General features: G+C 52.6%; 3 protein-coding genes across 12 annotated transcripts in view; 1 reads left to right on the top strand and 2 right to left on the bottom strand.

Moving 5' to 3' along the window:
- Positions 1–60: 60 nt before the first annotated feature.
- Positions 61–25,132, top strand: POLR1C (RNA polymerase I and III subunit C). Of its 7 annotated transcripts, none has more exons than XR_010830222.1 (11): positions 10,181–10,337; positions 10,418–10,489; positions 10,599–10,706; positions 11,117–11,249; positions 11,369–11,488; positions 11,697–11,849; positions 12,026–12,175; positions 12,523–12,639; positions 12,875–13,168; positions 13,273–13,426; positions 22,695–25,132. XR_010830222.1 is itself a non-coding variant. In XM_048080154.2 (10 exons), exons 2-10 carry the CDS (start codon positions 1,738–1,740, stop codon positions 13,099–13,101), a joined length of 1,089 nt encoding a protein of 362 aa, XP_047936111.2. In that variant the 5' UTR covers positions 61–246; positions 1,581–1,737; the 3' UTR covers positions 13,102–13,269. The 7 variants fall into 7 exon arrangements, 3 of the variants coding, with proteins under 3 accessions (XP_047936111.2, XP_066849973.1, XP_066849972.1); XR_010830221.1 differs by lacking the exon at positions 22,695–25,132 and adding an exon at positions 14,864–15,034; XM_048080154.2 differs by lacking the exons at positions 10,181–10,337; positions 13,273–13,426; positions 22,695–25,132 and adding exons at positions 61–246; positions 1,581–1,746 and having other exon boundaries at positions 12,875–13,269.
- Positions 4,971–10,097, bottom strand: YIPF3 (Yip1 domain family member 3). Its single transcript, XM_048080155.2, has 9 exons — positions 9,949–10,097; positions 9,678–9,878; positions 9,497–9,603; positions 8,868–8,913; positions 8,351–8,443; positions 7,879–8,010; positions 7,306–7,419; positions 6,709–6,832; positions 4,971–5,463 (listed from the first exon to the last, which is right to left on the bottom strand). The coding sequence occupies exons 1-9, from the start codon at positions 10,036–10,038 to the stop codon at positions 5,342–5,344; spliced, it is 1,029 nt and encodes a 342-aa protein (XP_047936112.2). The 5' UTR covers positions 10,039–10,097; the 3' UTR covers positions 4,971–5,341.
- XPO5 (exportin 5) overlaps positions 14,910–25,178 on the bottom strand; it is a 29,179-nt gene continuing 18,910 nt past the window's right edge. For all 4 annotated transcript variants that reach the window (XM_048080144.2, XM_048080145.2, XM_048080146.2 and 1 more), the window contains 12 exons: positions 22,838–22,938; positions 21,659–21,755; positions 21,000–21,136; positions 20,600–20,697; positions 20,021–20,067; positions 19,547–19,641; positions 18,656–18,718; positions 18,224–18,306; positions 17,666–17,773; positions 17,352–17,489; positions 17,050–17,214; positions 14,910–16,581 (listed from right to left, as the gene is read on the bottom strand). In XM_048080144.2, coding sequence (XP_047936101.1) covers positions 16,441–16,581; positions 17,050–17,214; positions 17,352–17,489; positions 17,666–17,773; positions 18,224–18,306; positions 18,656–18,718; positions 19,547–19,641; positions 20,021–20,067; positions 20,600–20,697; positions 21,000–21,136; positions 21,659–21,755; positions 22,838–22,938 — 1,273 coding nt within the window. In that variant the 3' untranslated portion in view covers positions 14,910–16,440. The remainder of the gene's footprint in view (positions 16,582–17,049; positions 17,215–17,351; positions 17,490–17,665; positions 17,774–18,223; positions 18,307–18,655; positions 18,719–19,546; positions 19,642–20,020; positions 20,068–20,599; positions 20,698–20,999; positions 21,137–21,658; positions 21,756–22,837; positions 22,939–25,178) is intronic.

The following is a 25,178-nucleotide window of genomic DNA, read 5'->3' as shown; positions in this document are numbered from 1 at the left end:
CCCCGTCCCACCCCGGCGGCCCCCGCCGCCATTTTGCGCCCCGGCGCCGCTCGAGGCCCCTGAGGGGCCGCCGCCGGTGACCGCCCGCTGCCATGAGGGCAGGGAGCGCGGGTGAAGCTCCCCCAAGCTGGGGAGCAGCAGCTGCTGGATGGCTTTGGCCACATTTCCACTTAAACCCTCTAAACCTCTGTCTTGGTCCCGGTGTGTGCAGTGTAACAGTCTGCGGGTCAGCCTGAGCTACGTCTGGTGAGCCACAGCTAGGCGATGGGTGCTGAGGGGTGGCTGGGTTGGTTCAGGCTTCGCTACGGGTTGTGTACGCAAACGGTGTGGTGGAAAATAAGGTTAAAGATTCACTGCCCCGTGGTTGGTTTTGAGGTTTTGTTGGTCCCCCGCTCCAAGGTAAGCCGATGTCTGAGGAGAGCAGGAGGAGCTTGAGCGGAGTGGATGGCCCAGGGGTTGAAACCTGGAGAAAGTTACAATGTGGAAAGGATGAAACTATCTCTTCCACAGCTGTCCAGATCGTTATAGCAGGCTGCAGTGTGGCGTGGAGGTGTGTGAGCCAGCATGGAGCTGAGGTGGGATTACGAGGAGCTCCTGGTGGGTTAATTTAACATATTTTCCCCTCAGAGAAGTGGGGCAGCACATGGAAGGATTCTGGACCGCAGCTGGGTGTACAGGAGAAGCAGAGGAAATCAGGCCATTTATCATGCCTCCGCTGGTTTTTCCTCCCTCAGCGGGGAGCGATGTGGATTGGGAAATAGCCTGACAGAGCAAGGGGGCTGTGGAGATGGATGTTCCTTTAGGCAGTGCGGACATGCCTCTGGTAGAGACAGGCTGCTGGTAAGGGAGAGACCCTTCCTCTCGTCACAACCCCTGCTGCGTGCCAGGAGGCAGCTGGTAAAAGGTAGAGGGGCTGGGGAAGTGCCACAAGTTTGCCTGCATCAGCAGCACACAGCCTTATCCCTCAACCTGATGAGAGATGTGAGGGGCATACCTGACCTTCTTTTAATTTGGTGGTTCAGGTCAGAGGGATTTGCTCCTTCTTTCCCACCTTCTGGTAGTGCTGTACTTGGAGAGAAATATGAAGCAGGGCCCTTGTCGTTTCAACTCCACTGAGCCGAAAAAGGAAGCCAGTGATGTGGAAATTAGGTTAAACCACATAAGTAGGCAGCTTTCTGCACGTAACTAATCTGTTAAGGAGAAAGCCTGGCTGCCGCGTACGGCAATGCTCAAGTGAATTCCAATGCAGTGGGTAACTAAGGGACAAACCCAGGCTCCTCTGCTTTGTTTGCAGGCCAGGAAGAGGTGGAAAGTGAGGGGAAACATAGGATATGGAGAGGGACATGAAGCAATTTTCTTCCTTCTGCAATGAAGGAGCATGTCACCTGAGCCACAGGGTTGTATGTTATGTCCTGGATGAGACCAAGGGAGAGCAGCAGATAAGCTAGAATTGGATATCAACTTTAAGACTTTGGCTGCAGCGTCTAATTTACAACATAGGTGTCACCCTGCCCTTTGAGCAATCCGTTGCAGCTCTTCAGGGCTATCTACATGTGTCTCCTTGTTTTCCTGTTGCATAGGGGTGCATGGACTCATTTCTGCATCTGCAAGCTGCATCAAGAGCAGACCACAGGCCTGGCAACACATCTGCGCTGGGATATGAAGAGCAGCTGTATGCAGCCGTCAGCGCGGTCCTGGTACAGGTGAAAAGGAGCTCCTGATCTCTGAGGTCATTAAATGGTCCGGGTGAGAACAGGATCCTGTGTGTTTCAGGGCTGTGAGCGGCAGAGTGAATGTCAGAGTGGTGAGCAGGGTTATGACCAAGTAAATAACAGCTGCTGATCAGCACAGGTCGAATGGGAGGCTGCACTCAGTCTCACCTCACGCTCACCTCCGGGCAGTAATTAACCCATGCTTCGTTCAGCAAGGCTATTATTAGAGAGGCACTTGGAGGAGAGCCCCTGGGGCATGTCCCACTTCAATCGACAGCAGCAGCCTCAAAGCACTGCTTAGGGCATCAGGCTGCTTCTGAAGCCCTAGTGCTGGCATCTTCGCTGCCTGTTGTCAGGTGCAAGAGCACATTGAGGAGACAAATGTCCTACCTTGATTTATGCTCAAATACACTGGGAAAAGTGGTACAGGAGCTAGTGGTTGTGGTTCAAAGCCTTGGTTCACTAAGCCTCATCAAAGGCTACGCAGAGGCAAATTTGACAGTGGTGTTTTGTGAAGAGTTAGGTATTACTTCCTTGTTCGTGTGCAGTTACCCAGCAGGTATGAGGAAGGTGGTTCATAGTTTTCCTACTGGGGTGTAAGGAAAGAGTTGACTCCCCAGGTGGATGCCATTAATTCCTCACACGCAAATGGAGAAAAACAGTGGGTGACAAGCAGCTAGGGAGAGAGTAGCTGTAGGGAGGAAGACAAATGGGAGAACAAACAGCCTACTTGTAACCCAAAACACAACTAAGGTGACAGTAAGTGCAACAAGGAAAGACTGTAAAAATGGTTGGTCTCCCAGGCACTGCAGAGGAGAGAGGGAGGCCATAGCATGCTTTAATATATATATTACTTTCTTCTTTCTAATCTGGCAGCCTTGTATGTTTATTTCAGCTTTAATAAAAAAAAAAAAAGGGCTTACACAGCTCTTGCAGCATTACCCTTCCTCAAAAGCTGTGTGTGCGGGGGGGAATTATTTTAGATTTGCTGCAAGGGAGGAGGGAGAAAATTATTTTTGCTTTGTTGCAGGAGCCGTAGAAGAAAACAAAGGCATTAAAGGTAGTGAGAGTCTGGCATGATGGAGATGTAAGGCTTGTACTGGTAGCTAGAGGCCTTGAATAAGCACTGAGGTGCCCTCCCACAAAGACCTGACTAAGGCAGCGTGCTCAGCATGCTCTGTGGAGCTGCAGCACACGTGCGTTTTCCTGCAAAAGCATGTCTCCCTCTGTCAGCAAAAGGGGAGGCTGAATCTCTCAGCACAGTACTGAACTGTGGTAGCACAGAATATTTCAGGTTCCAGCTGCTGCTGCACAGAGAATGAATCGGGGCTGAGGAACTGGAGTAGAGCAAGCCCCAACAGAATCTGAAGAGGGCGGTTTGTCATTACCCTGGTCACCTGTCCCCAGCCAACATGACGTGCAACCTGCACAGGGGCAGCCTGAAGACTTTCCTCACTGCTGTCTCCTGTGCTTTGAGTCAAAACACAGGGCCCAGCTTCATCCCTCTGGCCCGGTGAAATGGCTAGGTGTGGGAGGGGGGCACAGGTCTTCTCTGACGGTGCGTATAGATCAGCAGTGATAGAGTTAGGCCTAGGATGATTTTTCTTTATCTGGAATTATCCTGCTCACAATCATCTTCCTCCTTTCCTTCCCCTCTGCCTCTACTTGGAGAGTCTGCTCCAAGAGAAGCAGCCAGGGAAAGAGGCACAAATCAGGAAATTAGAAGCCAACCTCCCGTGGAGTTATAAAGAGGGAAGTAGCAGACTCATGCAGCATTACAAACTAACGCTTCCATTTTGTTAAGTTTGATGGTAATGGAATTTCTAGGAGCTGACAGTGCTTCAATTGCTCCAAAAGCCATGGGGGATATTGGCCCAAATAATTTGATTCCCCAAGCAGCTTGCTCTGAATGGTGTTCTTCTGCCAAAATAAATGTGGGGGTGTGGGAGATAGTGAGAAAATGCATCTGCTATGTATGTGTTAGGGGATGAGCTCTGTGCTTCTGGAAGGGGAACAAATAATTAACTCGGGAATAAGCGAGCTGCAGAAAGGAGGCCTATGACTCAAAATGCTCAAGTCCTATCCAGTGACGTTTTTGTTCTAACTGAAGCAGATGACCAGCCTGTCCACAGTAGCTGCTGCTGTCTTCCTGTCACTTGTTGCACTGTGGCTCTAGTCTGAATGCCCCTACAGCTGTGTCCTCTCCCACCAGCAAAAGGAAGGGGCCAAGGAGAGCAGTTCCGACACGCTGCCTGCCTTGTGCTCAGCTGACCTGGGGGCATCCAAGAGGGAAACTTTTTTTTCTCTCCAGTCTGAGTGCGAGCATCTTAGAGGTGGCTTCTCTCCCCTGCTCATCCTGAACTGCAGGAAGAGGGGAGAAGCTGAAAGGCAGGTAACAGCTTCCCACTCTCAGACCACTCGACATTAGAGCGGTGAGGGAAGACTACAGCTGGACTGCACAACCGTGAGTTACTGCAGTGCAAGCAGCTGAGGCTGGGCTGTTCGGCTTCCCCATTCTTGCTGGAGCTTTCCTGCATCAGGCTGCTGGACCTAACCGTGCCCACTGTATTACCATCGTGTGCTTCCCCATTGCTCCCCTTGCTTAATGGGAACACTGCTGTTGGAGGAGAGTTTGCCGGAGAGTTTTGAGTCTCTGAGGAGTCCCTTCTGAAATAAGGCCTAGACTCAGCTTGAAAAGCCAGCAGCCAGTACACCTGGAGGGAATGGAAGAGCAGGCTGCCTCCGCTGCTCGCAGCAATGAGGTTGTGCCACAGCTGGGAGATGAGAGCAAGCTGCATGAGGGTGAACTAGCCTCCTCAACAGAAATATCCACAGATCACGCACAAACACGCTGCCTCTGCAGGCAGAACTGCTGTCCCAAACCAACACAGGCTGAAGGGTGGAAAGAACAAAAGGTGCCGTGGAAGTGCAGGGACAGATAGATTTCTAACATACACAAGGGACAGTGAGGTGAGATAGCAGCTTGGACCAAATGAAAAGAGAGGGATTGATCTAGGACATGACAAGGAAGAGAATGTGGCAAAAAAGCATGCTACTGCTGAAAATGTGCAGTGACACTAAAGTTCATGTGCCTTCTGGGCTATAGAAGAGCTGTCCAGGACAGGCCATGAAACATTTGAAGTAGGACAGCATGAAAGTGCAGAGAATTCTGCTTTGACGCTAGGACAGGATGGATCAAGATGCAGAGACCCCACACCACTCTCCCATTACATAGGTAGGCTCAAACATAAGACATCATTCAGCACCAACATCAATTTAATTCTTCTCTCTTCGGGACAGGAACAGAGCAGATAGCCCTGGGGTTACATCAGCAAGTGGAAAGAGGGGTAAGGGACAAACCGAGCTGGGAAATCCCAGCTAAACATGCAGGCGACAGAACCACTCTACTCAAGACGGCCCCGACCTGGGTGGCAGAAGAGTGTAATCCTTCCGAGTCACTGAGGTGCTGTCCACTCAGCTGCTCAAAACTGCAACCCGATGGGCAGGTCCAGGCAAGCAAAACCACGTCTTAACTCCTGCTGTTCTGTCCTTTTCCTAAGAGGCAGCAGGTTACTACGGCCCTATGCAGCCCCAGAAGTAGTGAAGAAAGCAAGTCCAAGACTGTGAAACTACAGGGTCAACGCGACGGCTTTGGCTGTTGTGTTCAGGATAGCGTTAGAAACAACTGGAATGTCTCTGGCGACTCTCTGAAAGGGTGGCATGTTGGGTCCTTCCAATGTGTCCAGGATTCCTGCAGGGAACAGCGAAGAGGAGAGTGGCAAGAGTTAGTTCAGATGCAGATGGCACGTTTCTTCTTGTTTTCCTCTCTGGCCAGTTAATGGCTGATGGTGGCAGAGCCCCGGCCTTGGAGGTGATGGGAGGAGACATCTAGTCCCCAGAGAATGAACAGTACAAACGCCTCCATCCAGAGATGTTCACTGCATACAGATCAGAGTTTATCCCTGGGGCAGGGAAGCACAGATCCTTTCACTTCTGAGGTGCCCAATCCAGTCCTCTGTCATCTGACCTGAACGTAGACACCGCGAGAGGTGTAAATCCTCTCCCCACCTCATTCCAGCACATATCCTGCTCTTAGACCAATTGTTTGCTTTTGTGTTGAAATACCCTTGCAGGCTTGCATCAGGAGCTGCAGTTGGGGGTGCAATATGGAATTTTTATCACTGCAATGCAAACATAAGCCGTGGTTGGCAGGAAGCACACATACTGCTGCAACTGTTCTCCAGTTCCTGTCAATTACCCTCTCAAGACTGATAATCAGTCCTGGAAATCCTTGAAGAAAATTGCTTAGACTATATTCTACCCTGTTTCATGTGCTAAGAAGTTGCAGATCAGGGCTCAGAACCTTAGCCATAAGAACAGATCCAGGAAAGAACAGCGTTTACCTCTAAAAGGACTTGAAATGCTATGCTGTAACCCTAAATTATGCAGATTTGAATTTAATTTTTTTTAAAGGGGACTAATAGTTTGCTAGGAGAAAAACTACTACAACAACAAAGAGAAAGAGGACTTGAATCTGTATAGCCTGGTAAATAGCACTGACTGCAAAAAGTGCAGGTTCTGCTGTCCGTGTTGTACAACACAAGATAGAAAAGCGTTATGCAAAGAAGGAATACTTTTGTGACACATTTCCTGATCAGGATAAAGCAACCTGATTTCACCAGCATTCAGGAAGGGACTAGGCATCTGCACAAGAGCAGTCATTGCAGTAACACTTTACTTGTGGGCAAAGACAAAGCTTTGTGCCTCACAACTTACGTCTTTAGTACTACACTCAGCGCACAAAGACTACCCCATGTCAACCCACTGCCCTGCTTTGACAGCTGCTAACAAAGCTGGCGCTGGCCACTCTTGGGTGTGAAACTGGCCCAGGTGCCCTCAGGTCAGGCCCACACTGCCCACCCTTTCTGTCAGAGCAAACAGCAGCTCGCCTTCCCCCGCATCTAACAGGGGCTCCCTTCTTATCTCCCTTGCTTACCTTCTACCACCTTGTGGTAAGCAAAGTGCAGATAGAGGAGGAAAAGCATATGCAGAGCAGCAAGAGTCCCACACAGGATGAGCCGCTGGGTATGCCCCACGGTGCGCGACACCAGCACAGCAACCTAGGGGAGAGGTGGAGATCAGAGGGTTTGAGACCAGTTAGCTGCTACGTCGGCCTCTGGCGTTGCAGTCAGGTGCACACAGGAGGATGGGCCAAGTAGTGAGAGCCAGTGGAAACAGCGCTCAGAGCCTTCTTTGCGGTTTGCACCAGCAAATTCAGAGTAATCTGACTTTGTTTTGAGTAAATTAATCTTGCCCTATCTCACCAGGAATTCAGGAGGCTCAGGCAGGACTCCCCGCAGCAGCGGGGCTGTAAGGGACCAAGCCTCCTACAGCTGTCACAGGGGGTGAGGATGTTAAGCCAGGCATCCCTTCATTACACCAGTAGCCTAATGACCCAGAAGCGTTAGGCTGCACTTCACAGCAGCCTAACTGGCTGTGAAATGAACTGCCCGGCCCACGGAAGAGAAAGCAGGAAACTTCCCTCCCTTTTTTGTCCCCAGAAGAGGAGGGCTTCAGGCTGCCTGTCACCTACCATTCGTAGTGTAGAGAGTCCACCAACGACCAACCAGAAGATATAGAAAAGGGAATGGAAGTGGATATTATAGGTGACAAAGAGAGTGATGCAGTGTCCAAAAAGACCATAGCCCTGACAAAACAAAAACATTCACATTACAAATGTCACTCTCACACAAAGGCCCACTGAGCACCAGCAGCCTATTCCTGCAATGATTCACCAAAGCAAAACTTTGCGAACTACTCATTCAATGCCAAAGAGCCAACCAGCACAATTTCAGCAGCAGCTCACGCCCAGCTAATCTGTCTGAAGGAGTCACAGAACGTCAGCGGTTGCAACAACTTGGGAAACAGAGGAAAGAACTTCTGATTCCAGCGAAATAGGAATCTCCTGTTTTTGTTTTTTTTAACCTTTGTGCCATCCCTGAGTCTGGGACGGTGCAGGTCAGAAGAGCATCCTGGATTTTCCAGGTTGTCCCAGTGCAACAGGACTACGCTGACTTACAAAGACTTCCAGAAAAGCTCACAGGCCACCCTCCCACTGGAACACCATGCAGACAACACCGATCTTGGGGCAGCCCCCCATACATACCAACAGTGACAACATCTGCACCATTGTGATTTGGGCATTGCACAGATATGCCAGGAAATAGATGAAAGAGGAGACTCCCAACCAGTATCCAAAGCAGGTGCCGATAGCAGTGCCCATCAGTGTGCCTTCCCTCTGTGGAGACAGCACCAGGATGAAGAAAACTCCAAGAAGTGACCTGCCAGCACCCAAATTTCACCTCAAAGTACCCAGAGCCTTTCATAAGCATTATCAAATAGCTGGCTAACAGCATGCAGGACACCACACGACCTACACCCCAGCTCTCCCAGCAGAAGAGCATCAAGACTTTCTGATGCAACATTCCTCCCCTCCCCAAGCCAACAGGCTCTTCCTCAGATCTAAGCTTTTCAGGAAGATGCTGTTCTGTTATGGGAGGTTTCCTTTCCATCTTTAGTGTCGTTTTGTCATTCCCAAACCTAGTAAAACCCCAACTTATTATCAAGACTCTCCGTACAATGATGGTGTCCGAGGTCTTCATCCCATGCAGAAGGATGGCCACCAGTGTGAAAACCAGCATGAGGGGTCCATAAAGCTCACCTGCAATCTTCTACAGGGAAAGAGAGAGGAAGGAAGGTTTGGTCAGTGCTCCCAGCTACCAGGCTCCCACCCCAGGTGAAATGACGATTATCTTGGATAGTTTATCACCTAGTCACCTGAGAAGTAACAGCAGTGCCACTGCTGACTGGAGCCAGACGGAACAGGCTGTGTGAGGAGGAGTCAAGGTGGTGTTAAACGAATGCAGAAAGGGGATAAGTGAAATCTAGAGGTCTCGAACTGTACCAGCATTAAAGGTGGCAGCAGAATGGGGCTTGGAACAACTACGGGAAGGGGTTTACCATCATTTACATTTTCAGGGAGGTAAACACCTAACAAACTCAAATCCTTAATAACACAGACTAATTAAGTTTTGCAGGGTGTTTGTGGGACATTCACTTAGACCACGGAGTCTAATTCAACAAAAGAGAACTCACCTGTGGGAAACTAATCATCTTCACGGGAATCATGGACTCCAGCAGTCTGCATTACAGCAAAACAAGGAATGACATCAAAAGCAGGAATGACAACGAGAGAGTTAGTAAGATGCTTCAGAAGTAAGAGACCCCATACATGCATCACCAGTGTTTCCTGCTGTGGCCTCATGGGAGTGAGTCCTTCTAGGGGGTCATACAAGGTAACTAAAGAAAATCTTACTGTCAGCGGGTTAACTTTGCTGGGGAGGATTCAAAGGTAATATTTAGGGATCCACTCAGGGATGAGTGATCGCTGAGAGAACAGCAGGAAGCAAAAATACCTTTCTTCAGCCAGCCTCAAGAACTTGGCCTTTTTGGACAGCCCTATGCTGCCATCCCAACAGAAGCCATGTAAGCCAACTGAGTAGAAAAGGCTGAAGATGTCCTAAAGCCCTTTTTACTTTTTTAAATTTTTCTCTGCTGGGAAGCTCAGCTGGGTGACAGGGCTGCCGGTGTTTCTGGGGGCCCCGATGAAGACTGAGCGGAGCTCATCACGGTGTGTTGCTGTGTCGGGGCCGTGCCACGAAGCCCGCAGCCCACCTCACGCTGCTCTGAGGGACCCCGCACGTCCTCGGGCAGGGGCTGCCCACCTGGCGCGCACTTGGACGGGCTCCACGTCGAAGTACGGCCGGAGGATGTCGATGTTGGCGTAGAGGCTGAAGGCCTTCGAGGCTTGCCTCTTCCCCACCTGCCACACCTGCGGGGAGAAGGCAGCGGGCAGCGGCAGCGGGGCCGGGGCCGGCCGGGGGGCCGCGGCGGGGCCTGGCTCACCTGGTCAGCGACCTGCCGGCCGAGCTGCCCCCGCAGCCCCTTCACGCCCAGGAACTCCCCGTCCTCCTCCTCGGCGGCCCCCGCCTCGCCTTCCTCCTCCTCCTCCTCCTTCATGCGCTGGTGCATCTCCCCCATGTCCTCGAAGCTGGAGCCCGACGTGTCGTCCATGTTCTCCATGTCGATGACGGCGGAGCCGCCGCCCTGCGCCGGGGCACACGGCATCAGCCCCCCGCCGAGCCCCGCCGCTCCCCCCGCGGCCGCCCGGCCCCACCTGCATGTTGTCCTCGAAGCCTCCCCACTCGGCAGCGCCGCTCCTGCCGCCGCCGCCCGCCGCCACCGGCCCCGGCCCCGGGGCGGACATCGCGGGCGCCGCGCTGGCTGCTGCGAGCCGCGGGGGGCGGTGCCGCTGTGACGGCTCCAACGCGGCTCTCGCGGGATGGCGGCGCCGCCATCTTGTGTGCGGCGGGCGGGCAGGGAGGGGAGGGGAGGGGAGGGGAGGGGAGGGGAGGGGAGGGGAAGCCACACGCGGGCGGGCCGCCGGCCCCTCGCCTCTTCCGCCCTGCCGCCGCCACACGGGCCGGCCCCGCGGATATGGCGGCCAGGCGGGGCACCGACGAGATGCGGGAGCGCGTGGTGCTGGGCGAGTTCGGCGTCCGCAACGTGAGGGGGGCGGCCGGGGCGGGGCGGGGCAGGGCGGGGCGGGGGGTCCCGCCGCGCTCACGGGCTGTGCCTCCCCTCAGGTGCACACCACCGACTTCCCCGGCAACTACCCCGGCTACGACGACGCCTGGGACCAGCAGCGCTTCGAGGAGGTGGGCAGGTGGCGGTTGGGTGCCACGGTAGTGGCTCGGTGCCACCCGGGTGGCGGTTGGGTGCCGTGCGGGTGGCGCCGTGTGGTGACACCCCGCCTGTCCCCCCCAGGAGTTCCGCGTGGACGTGGTGGGCGAGGAGGACGGCGTGCTGGAGTTCGACATGGTGGGCATCGACGCGGCCATCGCCAACGCCTTCCGCCGCATCCTGCTCGCCGAGGTAGGGCGGCGGGGTGGGAAGGGGGGATTTGGCGATAGGCGGATGGCCTTGTGTCGAGTCAGCCCTTGGAGCTCTGGAAGAGGAGTGAAATTTCTTTTCGTACCTGTGTCCAAGGAGAGCTGGGACCTTAGGAGCCCAAGCGTTAGCACTCGTTGCTCTTGAGGATGCTGTTGGTAACCTTTGGGGGTTGTTCTGCCCTCCATCTCTCATGCTCACCCCTTTTTTAAAAAAAAAGAAGGGAAAGGGGGTTTATTGGATAGCCTCTTTTGGCAAGAATACCAGTGAAAAGAGTCGGCAGAGCAATTATTTATGGGAGGGAAGGGATGGTGAAAATAGGACCACTCTGTCTGGATATTCTATTGGTGGGTGGTTTGACTCTTGTCTTATTAAGTCAATCTCGTTTTCCTGAGGTACCAACGATGGCTGTGGAGAAAGTCTTTGTGTACAACAACACATCCATTGTGCAGGACGAGATTCTGGCTCATCGCTTGGGCCTTATCCCTATCCGAGCTGACCCTCGACTCTTTGAATACAGAAATCAAGGTGAGAGTCTTGGATCAAGTAGACATACTGAAGGTTGAACCCAAAGGCAGAAATTTGGGTCACGTAAACTGAGCAGAAGTGTGATTCCACAAAGACTCATGATGTTCTCTCCTTCCCAGGAGATGAAGAAGGGACAGAAATCGATACACTGCAGTTCCAGCTGAAAATAAAATGCAGCCGAAATCCTCAGGCAGCCAAGGAATCATCTGACCCTAATGAGCTGTATTTCAATCACAAAGGTAAGTTATCTCCCTGTCCTAACATTAGGAGTTGTTTTTTCTTTTTTTGTTCTGTTCTTGGGAGGTGGGATTTGGTTGTTCTCTCAGGCCTGTGAGCAGAGACAGCTGATTTCCTCGTTCTGCTAAACTCAACTTTTGCCACCCCCAGTCCCGTTCAGTCCTGTTTTATGAGAGAGCAGCGGCTGATGCTTGCAGCTTCTCTTCACAGTGTACAGCAAGCACATGACGTGGGTGCCCTTGGGGAATCAGACAGACCTCTTCCCAGATGCTGACTTCCGACCTGTTCACGACGACATCCTCATTGCACTGTTGCGACCTGGCCAGGAAATAGACGTGCTTATGCACTGTGTCAAGGGTATAGGTGAGTGCTGGGTCCTGGGGTGGGGGGGAGAGGAGTGTGTGTGCTCTGACTTGAGCACACCTGTGTGAAGGGGAACTGTGGAGAATGGGCTTTCCCCCAGAATTTCAGGCCCCGCATCACTGCATTCTCGTTCCCCGAGGCCTGCCCTCATCCTTAACTCTTAACTGTTTGTGCAGGTAAAGATCATGCCAAGTTTTCTCCTGTGGCCACGGCTAGCTATCGACTGCTTCCTGACATTACTCTCCTGCAGCCTATTGAGGATGAGGCAGCTGAGACGTTGCAGAAGTGCTTTTCCCCTGGAGTCATTGAGATCCAGAACATCAAGGGTACTTTCTTCCCTGCTCTAAAGTGCCTTGATCCTTACAAGTCTTAGCAGAGACTGATTAGAGACTAGGGACAAACCTTGTAGATACAAAACCTTGTTGTGATGTTGCTGATCAGCAGCGTCCTGACTGGGGGTACACACAAGCTTTGTGTTTGGGTTGGAACTATTCAAGAAGACCCGTTCTATCAGGTTGGAGTTTCATATTAGGCACGTGTTAATTCTTTGTATTTGTGGCTTTGCTGCCTCTGCTGATGGGAGAGTGCTTGTTTGAGGGGTAGGTACCTTTTGTGACTCCAAGGCATCCACCTGCTGCAGGTGCCCATCGTGTTTTGTCCTTTTCCCTTTTAGGAAAAAAGGTGGCAAGGGTAGCCAATGCTCGGTTGGACACGTTCAGCAGGGAGGTTTTCCGACACGAGGGTCTGAAAAACCTTGTGCGCCTGGCAAGAGTGCGAAATCATTACATCTGTAAGTGTGATTTTATTTTCACAGCAGAGCCCTACTCTGGTTTGTGCAAACGAGCGGAGACTGGCCAGCGTGCATATCTAGGTCTCTGACTTCCCTTTCACCCTGACATTACCAGTCTTCCTACGTTCGTGTTCCAGTGGGGAACTACTGAGACAAATTTTTGGCGCAGCTTTGGGACCGAGCGTGTTTGCGTTTCTTGCCGGCACGTGTAACCTCTTCTCTTCTGGCTGCAAAGGTCTGGCTTGCCAGAAGTGCAGCGCAAAGGAAGATGAGGGACGGAAATGCTGGAGCCAGGTGCGGGCTGAAGCTGCGTGGCGGTGTGCTGACTCGTGTCTCTGTGCAGTTTCAGTGGAGTCCACGGGTATCTTGCCTCCAGACGTGCTGGTGAGCGAAGCCATCAAGATACTGATGGGCAAGTGTCAGCGCTTCCTGAACGAGCTGGACTCTGTGCCTATGGAGTGACCAGGGGGCAGCTGAGAAGCTTCTTGCACCTGCCTGCAGGAGTTGGTTCCTCTTCCGTAGGCAAGAGGTTCGAGATGGGTTTGAGTCCTCAGACCATCTCTTTAATCTTTTAAATTGTTTGGAATGAGCCTCAGTGAGGCGATGGACTAAAATAAAAGCTTTCCTTTACAGCTGTCTGCTTCTGTGCTGTTAACAATTGTGAGGCTGTAATACGCGGAGAAGAAAGTGGCAGCAGGTCTGAAGCTGAGTAACAGCATTTATTTCAGGTTGCAAGCAGTGCGTGAAGAGGACTGATGCGGCAGCGTAGTAGAGCACTTGGCAGCAGGTCAGTGAGATCGTGACAGGTCCCTGTCAGCTGGGGACTGTTCTGGAGGTGTCAAGCTCTGTGGTTGCTTACAGGCTGTGTTGTCACGTAGTGCTGGGCTTCTCTGTATGGGGGGGAAGGTGGAGTTGAAAACATGCTCTGGAAAAACTGTCTGTCCCCTGTAAGTATCTCAAGCTATGATACTTCTCTCTGGGTGTTAGTTTTGACTACTCTGTTCTCAGCGACTGAGTGTGATTTGGGCTCACCTTGAAGCAGAACTGAGTTTCCTGGGGCAGGGTGGAGGGCAAGTGGCGGTTCACATGCCCGTCTCCACCGAGGGAAGCCTGGGATAATGTGCAGGTTAGCAACGTGGTGAGCACTGCTGGCGGCACTGGGGAGTTCCTGGCTTGTGAAAGTCTCTCTGGACATGCTGATAAAAGAACAGGGACACCAGAGCGGGCTGGGAGGGAGGGCGTGTGCCAGCTGCCTAAGTTAATTGGCTCGAGTGCAGGAAGTCGTGCTTTCTCTGTACTGGTGTCACTGGGATGTGGTTACGTGCACTGTGTACGTACACCGTGACAGATGGCGGGGGCTGCCCCGTAGGGAGTGTGCGTGTTCAGGGCAGAGCCGGTGATGGTCTGGAAGCAGGGCAGGAACAGCGGGTCACCCCTGGTGTCACCTCCCTGTCCCACGTTGCTGTACTGCTGCAGGCCCGTGCTTTGCCTCCAGGGTGTTCGAGCCAGCTGGTAGTGGCTTGTTGGGAAGGTGGCTGTGTCCCTGTAAAGGCTGGTCTGGGGGCGCAGTCTGTTCCATCAGGGTGCTTGCTGGCTCTTGCACCTTTGTGCTTTCAGCAGCTTTGCAGGAATCGGGGCAGGCAGATTTGGAGCCCCAAGAGCTAGGCCTAGGTCAGTTCTGTAGTCTGCACCTTCTCGTGTAGCACTCCTTACAGCCAGAGCTGAGTGACCTTCCCCGTGCTTCTTGCTCGTTTAAAACTCCGTTCAGTGATGCAGACCTGTCCCTTTTGTATGAGCTACACAAGACAGGAGTGAGGGCGGGTGTAAGAATTTCAAAGTTCCCTTCCCTCAGCTGGGGCTAGGCAAATTGCCTATCAATGCCATTTAGGTGTTACAGTCTCTTTTCAAAAATAGTAATTTTGAGCTGGGTCTCTTCAATTTAAACAAGCTGAAACAGTGTCCCTGCTGAGCAGGGTTACAGCTGGGGCCCTGGGAAAAGATTTTATAACAAAAACTTAGTGAAGGGTCTCAAGGGAGAGGCTATGGCCTTCTGCTGTGGCAACACCCACCCTCTGAGCTCTGCCTATGTGAATATATGTGCCTCTATGAATACGTTAGTGCAAATCTTCCCTTGCTTTCCAGTTTAATTAGCTAGTCTGGAATGGTGCATCCCTTCCCTGATGAGGTACGTTGACTACCATCACCTGTGCTTCTTTTTTGGCAGCTGGAATAAGGAGTGCTGAATACAAATGAGATCATGACACCATGGGTATGAAACTGGAATAGCTTTACTGACATTCAGAGGTGTAACACAACCAGTTCAGAGACAGCTTCAGATTTCAACATTCCTACAAAAAAAGGTTCTAAAAACCATTTAAAAAAAAAAACCCTTGTGTCTAGCATGAAGTCACAGAATGTTAAAACAACACAATAAATACACCCAGCCTTTGCTAGAGCCAGGAGCCATGTTAGCTCAGAGGTTAAAAAAGTTTGAGGCCAGGAAGAAAGTGGAGGGTGCTGGTGGAACAGCGGGGCAGGAGGGTGAGCAGATTCCCAAGGCCTGCTCTTCCTTTCTGTGCTCCCACCCTTTCCACCCCAAGCCCTTCTGTCTGGTCTGCCCAAGCGGAGACGCCCCCTTCTTCCCCGACGTGGTTTACTGCCTGTTCTAGCTCCGTGGCCAACCTGCCAGCTAGCTCAGGACAGACCCTCCCAGCTCGCGTGCCACAGGGAGTAGGGTGAATGAGCTGTCTGTCACGTAAGAAGCACCAGCTTTGTGGACTGGCGTGTGCTAGGAGTCCTACCTCATCTGAAACCCACTTTCTGGCCTGGCTCCTCCCTGTAAACTGCAGTCTAACCCCCGCCCCTCCTGCCCCACCACCTTTCTCTGAGAAGGACCAGGCTGGGTAAAAACGCAGGCTCCTGCCACAGCGATGGGGTGAGGAGATCCCTTTTGGTGTGCAGGTGCTTCAGCTATTGGTCCAGATTTGGTATACCCTGCACTGACCATGATCAGGGTGTGGTAAAAAGAAAAAAAGTAAGAAAAAAACCTGTCCTGCTCCCCCTGAGGGATGGCCAAGAAAGGCTGGCAGAAAGTAAGAAGCCTTCCCTTTGGCTCTGAGTAGAACAAGCTCTATGATCATATATATACACACATACCTAGGTATATATATGTATGGTGGCGTCTGCCTCCGAGAGAGGAGCTGCACCTTAAAAAGACTGATCTCGAGGAGATCCTAGAGCGCTGCAAGGCTTCCTGGCACACAGCCCTCAGCCCACGGCTCTCAGCAGCCCGGATGGAAACGGATTGATCAGAATACAAGTCCGCTAGGGACAAGTGTGATAGGCATGGCGGGAGTGTCCGATGGCTTCCCTGCAAAGCCTGGCTACGAGCACCCAGAGAAAGGTGAGGGCAGCCCCCTTCACGCGCTGCGCTACTCTGCCTTTCGCATTAATCCTAAACCCCAAGAGATGAAGAAGTGGAGTAAGAGTGACCCAAGGCTACAGGATGACCGGGCTTCACCTAACAGAGTCTACGGGCTCAGCTCCCACCTTGCAGAGATGCAAGGGCTGAAGATGCTCATCCAATGGAGGGGAGGGGAAGGAACAAGAAAAAGCTTAACAGACTGGGTCAGATGCCACTGCAGGCCCCATCCCAGCGTCGGGAGGAGAACGGGACGGGACCTGTAAGGGCTTTATTCAGACGAACGCTGATGGAGGCGATGACAAGGAGAATCTAATGTGCTTACTATGAGAAGAGACAAAACATAAGGTAGGAGAGGAGACAGTTGCAGCATCCCAGGCTCAGGGCTCAAAGAGTGTATTAAGACCTTCTCCATCCTCGTTTTCTAGCACATCTGTCTCCAGTGATGGCTTCACCTTTTTGAAGAGAGACGGCAGGTTCCGGATATGAACGTCCTTGCGGAACTGCTCCCCAAGGGGCTTCTGCAGAGGACAGAGAGGCAGGCATCAGCCATTACCGCCCTCGTGGCCCCGCTCGGCTCAGGGGCAGGCCCCGGGCTCAGCAATCCCACACTCGCATTTTGGGGAACCTCAGGCCTGGTGTTTCCCAAGTGCCAGGGCACCAGGGTAATAGCACATTTAATGTCAGCGCATCAGCCTCCAGTGCCCCCATCCCCACAAAAGGCCAGCACCCCCTCCGCAGCTGTGTTCATACGTTCTAAGCCCGTGTTCCCCAGGGGCACCCCTGTGTAAGGCAGCCTGCCTCGGAGTGAAAAATCACTGCCAGAGGGGCTGTGCAGCCTGTGCTTCCATCTCTGCTGTACCCCCGCTGCGGCCTCCTGGCTGAAAACGGGGTGGGCAGGGGGAGCCAGGCAGCCCGGCTGCCCCGGCACTTCTGCAGGGCACAGGCATGAAAGGAAACAGGCTTATTTCCCCCAGGATGTCACCTACCCCAATGCAACCCGTGATGAGGCGCTTGAAATGATCCTTCCGGCGCTTGTCTGCCACCTTCTGGAGCGCTGGGTTCAGCAGCTTTGAATCAAACTGCTCCAAGGAGTCCTTCTGGATGTCCGGGATCTGCTCCATCACGGCCTTCAGCTCAGCATAGCGAGGGCGCTGCAGGGAGAAACATGGGCAATGCAGCTGCCATCCCCGGGGCCGTTAGCTCCTCCGCCCCAACCCAAGCAGGTGTGGGATTCGTCTCCCACCGCTCCCCAGCCAACCCCGCGTCCCGACGAAGAGCAGCTTCTCACCAAGGCCTCGTAGATCTGGAACGCCAGGTGGACGAGAGCGGCCATGCAGCCATCATGCTGCCCGTGCGTCTGCAGGCCCTTCAGCACGCCGGTGAAAAACCAGGACACGGCGTCGGGCAGCAGGTTCCCTGAAAGCACCTGGGGGAGAGGCACTGTCAGCACGGAAGGACACCGGCAGCCGACTGCCCTTCTGCAGCAGCTCAGCCGTCCCAAAGGAGAGGGGTCCCGGGGTGAAGCAGCCGTGCTTCTCGCTGCGTTCGCAGCTTCCTCCCCTCATCCTGCCAGAACCAACCCCCTCTTCCTCCCGTAGGTACCTGTTTGAGCAGCGGCCAGCAAAGCTGGGTTGTGGTTCTTTGGCAGGACAAGGTGTCTTTCCAGGAGAGGGACGTATAGGCAGTGACCAGCAGAGCAGTGCAAACATCCTGAAAAGGAGTCGGAGAAGTAAACGGTCAGAAGCTGTTTCCCACCTCTGTGATTCGAGCCAGAAGGGACACATGGGCTCCTGGGACAGCTCTGGGAGATTTTACAGAGAAAAAACAGCCGCTGCTGTGTCAAATCCTTCCTCGTGAGAACAGGAGTAGGATGGAGGCAGAGCCAGGGAGCGCCTAGGGGGCTGAATGCCCTGTGCCTCTCCTGCAGAAGAGCTGAAACACTGTAGCTGGACGTTATGCTGGATCCCAAGCCCCCAGTGTTTTGTTTGGCTTCTGCCACAATTAACAGAGCCCCCACAAAACGAGTAGGTTCTGGAGAGAGGTTTCCCGTGCAGGGGAATGCTGAAGCAGTCTATCTCTGCAGCAAGGTCTGGCTGCGCCACAGAGAAGCGTGACGGAGTGCAGAGAAAGGGTGGTGGCGGTCAGAGCAGGAGCTCTTACCTCCTGCTGCGTCAGACACTTTCCAAGCTCGGTGAGCTCTGCGCTGGCAGGAGGAGCCACCTCTGTGGCCATCGCTTCATCGTCTGCAGAGGAGGGAAAAGCAACGCTGTGAACACGGCCTCCCGAGGACTGAGGAAGACATAGCGAGGACTGAGCTCTCAGGAGCACTGCACATCCCACCCTTCTCCTCAGCCCTCCCCTTGGGGCCGTAAGGATCAGCTGCTCCAGCAGCACACCCCCTACGGCACGTTCACGCCTAGGCGAGACCGGGATTTTCTGTGGCCCCCAAGCACATCAGGCTGAAGGCTGTGCACCAAACCAGTACCACTCAGGCACGGCTTCCAGCAGCAGGCCAGCCTCCCCTTTTAAGGAACAGGAAAAGGGTTTGCACACACCAAGGGGGCGGGAAGGCAAAGGTGGGCAGTTACTCACCATCTCCCTCTGCAGCAACAGCAGAGTTATGCTCAGCGCCTTTCTTAGAAACACAGCAAACGGCTGCAAAAACAATTGTAGGTGAGAGGAGCAGAACAGGCAAGATGTTAGCTCAGAACATGCAGAGATTATCCTGCACACTCTGATGGGATCAGAGCTGCTCCAAGCTCCCCCCAGCTCTCTCTCCCTAGACCTTTCTCCTCACACAGTATCTGAAGAATCTCACAGCACAACATAAAAGGCCAAATGCTGCACTAACGGGAAGGCTGAAACACCTCGCTCACAGCATCCTCCCACCGTGGAACCTGCTGCATGGTGACTGCTTCACATTACTAAGAACGTGCAAAATCATTTGAAGCCTAAAGCCTATAACAAGCAGCATTTTAAGGCAACAAGGCTGACAAAGAAAGGAGATACGAGGTTGAGGACCTGTAAACTCTACAGGAGTGGAGTTAATTTTCCCAGCCTATCTGCTCAAAGCCGCACTGGCAGAAAGATATTAGAGAAAGGGAACACAGAGAAGGGAGACTGCTTGTGGGAAGGGACTCTTCCCTTCTGTCTGCAGCAAAACTGCTCTAGACTCAGCTTCCGAAAGAGGACTGGACTCCTATGGGGACAGTGCCAGAGGCATGGAGCCCTGACTGCTAACAAAATGAAAAAGAAAACAAACAAACAAACAATAAAACTTTTTTCTGAAGGTTTTAAATTGATCTCTTAGTAGGTTTTAGATGAGATGTTGACAGGGTTAACTGTCTCACACATGGCTTTGTAGGATCACATTAATTGCTACTGGCCATGAAGGTTAGTTTTTACTGCAAGCTAGAAATCCCGTAGTCCTTTCCAGGGCAAACCTCCCACACATGCCAGCGGACCTAGCTTGATTTCACTTACTGATGAGATCCATGACTTCTCGGGTCAGCAGCCTGACCAGCTGCTCCTCAAGCATCTCCTGAGACTCTGGGTTGTCATCCGCAGCATCGTCCTCACTGAGGAGAGCAGGTTTTAGTGTGAAGGGAGCCAGAGTCTCACAGCATCCCCTCTGCCCAAGCACCGGGAGTCAGTCACCATCAGGGCAAACACGGAGCGAGCCCTGGGTCCCACTAAGCCCCAGCACCATGGGGAGCGCTGAGGTGCAATTGTGGCAAGGGGCAGGAGGGGTTAAGCAACCTCCTCACCAGCACCACCTGGTAGCAAGTCCGAGAGCAAAACCAGAGAGCTGCAAACTCGAGTCGGAGCCCCAGAAGCACCAGCATTTTCCACCTCTCTACCGAGAAGGCTGTTTCGTGAGCAAAGGGCCACGTAAAAGACCCAAGCTCCACCCCGCGCCCCACTCCCCACTACCAGTGCTCATCAAGGGGTGCTTACCAGAGCATGCTTCGCTGGTTGATCACTTGCCATTTCTGAGACAACCTCTGTTTAAGACCAAGACAAAAGAGAAGATTCAAAACCTTCCCAAGGAGCCATCCTGGACACACTGCAAAGAGGCCCAGGTGCCACTCTCACTCGCGAGCAGCAACAGCTGCCTAAGGAAGCAAAGTAAGAGCTTTAAACACAGCTCGCGTTTTGAATGGGACAAGAACTGCGCCAAACTGTGCCAAAGAACCAGAAAGACATTGGTGGCTGCATTGGCTCAAGGAATCCAAGTGAGCTGTCAGAACAAGTGTGGGGGGACAGGCAAAAGTCCCCCCCAAAAACTCTCAGTGCTGAAGGTTTGAGGATCTGACAACCACGGGTTTGAATTCACAGCAAGGGGTGCTGTGGGACAATCAGGGTTCAACGAACCTCAAAATCCTCTCCCCCTCCCCCAAGAGCATAAAAATCATTTAGTATCAAGGCTCTGCCCTTGTCTCTGCTGGCTTTGGAGAGACACGGAAGCTCTCACAAACTGCTGCCAGCCGCAACAAGGAGTCTGGGCTGCGAAGGAACAGAACAATGTTTTCTTACCATGTGCAGATAGGTGAAGAGTGGTCCCAGCATGGGGCAGACAAGGGTTTCGTAGTATTCTGGAGGGCAGGAGAGTACCAAGGGCTTCACAAACACACCTGCACAGCACACTTAAGGAAGAGACACAGCACACGTGGCCAGCTGCTACACTGCTGGACGCAGCCCACTCCACCGGGAGGCCAAGCAACAGCATGCGGGGCTCCTCCTAGAGGAGCTGTTCCTGCTCATGCCCTCGCAGGCTCACACCTCTGCCACACCAGGTGCATCCCCGTTTGCCTACCCCCCCCAGTCACTCTTCTTTGGCTTGACCATACTTCAAACAACGCTAGGAAGCCACCAGGCTTTCAGTTTACATGCTTGAAGCCCCCCTAGCTGGCCTGAGACAGTGAGGGAAGGATACGGAGCATGGGACGCAGCCTGTAATCAGGAATGTTGTTGAGATTGATGAAAGCTGAGCTGAGGAGTTGGGTGGCAAGACCCTCAACGGTGTAGAAATCCTGCTGCATGGAAGGGCCTGCATTGCCCAGGATGTGGAAACTGCAAGGAAAAACAAATTAGACGCAACTGTGCCAGATAACAGGTACCATGCACCTGACCTGGAAAGGCTGCGAGAACTATCAACCTGAGATTACGGAGTTGCCGTGCACTTACAGAAACATTACAAAGGAATTTTAGCATAGTATCTGTCTGTTTTGGGATAGCTGCAGAGAGAGGGTCCATAAATTAAGCATTTAAGCAGTACAATGCACTTTCAAGTGCTGATGTATCAATAACAATTAAAAAGGGCGAAGAGACAAACTAGGCCAAGTGCTCCAATCCAACTACCCTGTTGCGGAAGAGCTAAAAAGCAGATCCCCATTTTGAGTACTTTCTCCAGTGAGTGTGTACCGTGTGTGTGGCAGGTTAAACCACCAGTGTAGCTCACCACTGCACCTGGTACTTGGTTATTACAGGATACAGAGCACACAAAAAGCCCAAGTCTGGAAGCCAGCAACAGCAACAGCCCGCTGCTCCAGCTACGCAGTGTAGGATTGTGTGGGGGATATCTGGTGCTCTTACCAGTTGTCGTAGAGGGTACAAAAGAAACCCTGCATCCTTTCTAAGACTGTTTTGTAAACAGGAGAGTCATAAAGCTCCAGCAGAGGCTGAGGGAGACCTGTGGGAAAGAATAAACTTCAGCTGCATTAAGGAGAGCACAGCGCACCCCTCAGAGCACGTTGGGCAGGCCCCAGCCAGGCCTGGAAGCACTCAGCAAGACAACGTGCAGCCCCGCGGGAAGAGGGGCAGCAACCCCAGAGCCGAGCCTCTCTGCAGAGGTCAGCCCAGCTCAGACTGGCTGTACCAATGCAGAGGTGCTTACGGTAGGGCTGGTATAGCCCCCTCATTCCTCCAGAGCAAAACTGACTGGAGCTATCAAACCCACTCAGAAGCAGAGCCGACAGTTCTGCAGCTCACCTAACAGCCTGTCCCTTCTGGCCTGCATTCATCTCTGTCAGCACATGTATTACTTACTGCTGAACTGCAAAATTAATAAGCTTAGAGCCCCAGGGCTTTCCATCTCTTCTCTATGCGCGCAGGGCACAGGCAGAGTTTATAGGTCACAGAAAACAGATAAAGCATCTCCTCGTTTTACAGACAGGAAACGGAGATAAGAAAAGACAAAGCAACTTCCCCAAAGTCTTTTGCTCAGGCAAAACCTGCAGTTAAACCCCAGTTTCCAGAGTCATGGTTCATACTTTTGCCCACAAGACATTTACGCTAAGCTGGAAAGGCTTCTGTGTTCACAAGCTCAAGCCTATTTTAAGGAAGTTCTAAAAGTCTCTTCTTAATAAATGACAGGACCACGTAGCAGGACTTGGCTCCTACCCCGGATAGGTTTCTGCACCAGCACTCACCGTTCCTGTTTGAGCACTAACTCTACTCAAAGGCAGACAAGCAGAACAGCTCCAGTCCCTCCAGCGTGAAATGCCACGTTGGACAGACCCCCACCCAGCTGGGTTAAGCAGTTTGGTAGAGCACCATTCATTTCACGCAGAAGAGACAGAAATAGATCTGTCTGAGACCAATAACTTATTTAACTTCTTCCTTCTAGCAGGTTCAAAGCAGAGCTGAGCTGCAAATACTGCGAGGAAGCTGGTGCTCCAGCCCCTCTTCTCTTCCACTGCTCGTGGAAGTGGACCACTACCTCATACACCTTTGAAGACCCTGCCCACACATTCCTGAAGAGCAGCTCCTTACCTAGGATGGCATTCTTCTCCACCTCCAGCATGTCTAGAGCCTTTGCAAACGTTTCCCCCAGCTTAGCCACCATCTCTGGCATGTAGAGATTGTTGTGAGTCCTGAAATAGAAGAGTACTTGGTTTATATTCATGTGGCTCGCCCCCTCTTGCCCTTGACAGTGGGATCCTCTCCTTCAGCTTGTGAACAGCTCCTCTGAGGCAGACGATGAGGAAGGTGAGACCAAGCACGTGTGCATGGGATCCCCCTTCCCCACCTGCAAAAATATTGGGGAAGCTCACCCGACAGAGACATGGAGTGATTCCACCTCATGTCCTGAATCTCCTGGCTGCCCCTCCTACTTGTTTCAGTCCACCCCACCCCTTGCAAGCACTGGCAGTAAGAACTCCCAGCAGTTCTCCAGCTGATGCTGGCAACAGCTTGGCCAAAGGGATCAGAGAACGTATTTTAAAAACTGACAAGACACGGATTCTGTCATCTCGAAAGATCTTCGGCACCTGAGGCCCCTGCGGAGGGAGGGGCTGTTTCAGCTCCAAAATACACACACTGCCCCCCAGGGATGGGTCACAGTCCCCAGAATGGCAGGCGGCATCGGAGGGACTCTGGGGAGAACATCAGCCTGATGCAGGTGTTGCTGGTGGCAGACACACGCGCCCCCTGGACAAGGCATCCAGCTGGGAACAGCTCCGCAGCACCAGGAGGCGGCCACGGTCAGCTCTCCGAGAGGGACACCAATTCGGCCACGGGTGGCTGGCTCTTGCCATCCAGGCCAAAATGGGCCCCCTCTTAGCCAGGGCACTGACGCTCAGAGCTGGACTCGGCAGGGGGTGTCTCTCTCACCTACCTCTCTCCTTTGAGACCTCAGACCTCCACTCTGGGTGTCGCCAGCTGCACACAGCACAAATCCTGCAGCCTCCTCCAAAACTGCAATGCCATTGTACCTGCTGCTAGAGGTGATCAAGGGCAACTCAGTATCTCTCCCTAGAGCAGCGTTTCCCAAAGCAGGGGGGTACATGGGAATGGCTGGGGGAAGGGAGCGCAGACAGACCTCAGTATGTTCTCCAGAGTCTCAGCTTTCACTCATGTCTTAATGATTTTTTTGGTTTATTTTAATTTTTTGGAAGGTGTCTGTTCACAATCCTGGAAACCCCAATGCAGCGATAGCTGCCTGCGTTAGCTTCGAAACAGCAACTCTCCCGTTTCTCTCTGCAAGTGTTCAATACTTCCCGGCTCACTGCATGTGAGGAAGGCAAGTATTTAAGCCTCATAAGAGCTACACAAATCACTCCTTTGCCACTCATACTCTCATTCTGGGCTGGGTCTCAAAGCAGGCAACGGTCCTCAAAGGGGACAGAAGCTGGTTTTACTTTCTCAGGAGAGGCCACGGATTAGCCCCGCTTCCAAAAGTTTGGATAATGCTGTTCCAGTGGCTCAGAAAACTGTGCATTTCTGCTTAAGGCTATCCTGAAACCTTGCTATTAAAATCACCTCTTGTACGTCTCCTGCCTGCTCCACGCGAACATTGGCTTTGCCTCATGCTAAGCAGAAGGGCAGCGAGGCAAACCCAAGGCCTGTGGTATTGTGGGGTGAACCCTGAAACCTCACTGCTCTAACCCCTACAGGATGGGTCGGACAGTCACATCCTGAAGCGGTGGTCATGGTCCTTAGTTGTTTCAGAGTCTCTGAGGCATTTTCTCAAGTTTGACAGTTTGGGAGGGCAGATATCCACTCACAGGCCAATCTCCCTCACTATTTCAGCCACGTCCCAGTGGTAATAGAGAGACAATGTCTCAGTTGCTCTCCCTGGGAGTTAAAAAAAGCATCCAACAGCCCTTGTACATGATGAAGATCTAGTCCCTAGGCATGGTCCAGCTGAGACTCTCATCACTGAGCAGCGTTCCTGGGCATCCCACAAACAAGAAAGCATGGAAAAAAAGAATTGAGAGATGTTTATACTTTAAGCAAAGGATATAATACTTGAGGAAGTATATTTTCAGAAAGGGTCACAGCTCTGCTGGAAAGAGTGTCTGATGCCTACAGGTGTGGGCTTGGAGGCCAGAAGATGAGTCCTTTAGGACAGTCCATGCCTGAAGCGTCTTGACCCAGACCTGGAGCTGTCTACACTGAAAATGCTACAGCATCCATGTCTACCCGACAGTTCTTTCACCAGCATTAATCCCTTGACAATATCAGCATCTCATCAAGAGCAGTTCCAGAAAAGCCTTTGTCTGTGCAAAGTATTTTGCTGCGCCTGATCAGTCCATTTGTATTTAAAAAAAAAAAGCCACAAGCAAATCCGAACACAATAAAGGTGCTGTGCCAATCAGTCCATGCAGCTAGC

Source organism: Anser cygnoides, chromosome 3 (assembly GCF_040182565.1).
Source record: "Anser cygnoides isolate HZ-2024a breed goose chromosome 3, Taihu_goose_T2T_genome, whole genome shotgun sequence".
NCBI classification, from domain to species: Eukaryota; Metazoa; Chordata; class Aves; order Anseriformes; family Anatidae; genus Anser; species Anser cygnoides.
This window is presented reverse-complemented; position numbering and strand designations above follow the sequence as displayed.

Excerpts from the sequence above, each read along its gene's own strand:
- YIPF3 (XM_048080155.2), bottom strand. The coding sequence starts at position 10,038 with ATGTCCGCCCCGGGGCCGGGGCCGGTGGCGGCGGGCGGCGGCGGCAGG. Across the intron at positions 8,011-8,350 it reads AGACCTCGGACACCATCATT|AGGGAAGGCACACTGATGGG; the intron begins GTACGGAGAGTC and ends CTGTCTCCACAG. Across the intron at positions 5,464-6,708 it reads TTACCACAAGGTGGTAGAAG|GAATCCTGGACACATTGGAA; the intron begins GTAAGCAAGGGA and ends TGTTCCCTGCAG.
- POLR1C (XM_066993871.1), top strand. The coding sequence starts at position 10,269 with ATGGCGGCCAGGCGGGGCACCGACGAGATGCGGGAGCGCGTGGTGCTG. Across the intron at positions 10,338-10,417 it reads GCGAGTTCGGCGTCCGCAAC|GTGCACACCACCGACTTCCC; the intron begins GTGAGGGGGGCG and ends GCCTCCCCTCAG. Across the intron at positions 11,489-11,696 it reads GCTGTATTTCAATCACAAAG|TGTACAGCAAGCACATGACG; the intron begins GTAAGTTATCTC and ends TTCTCTTCACAG.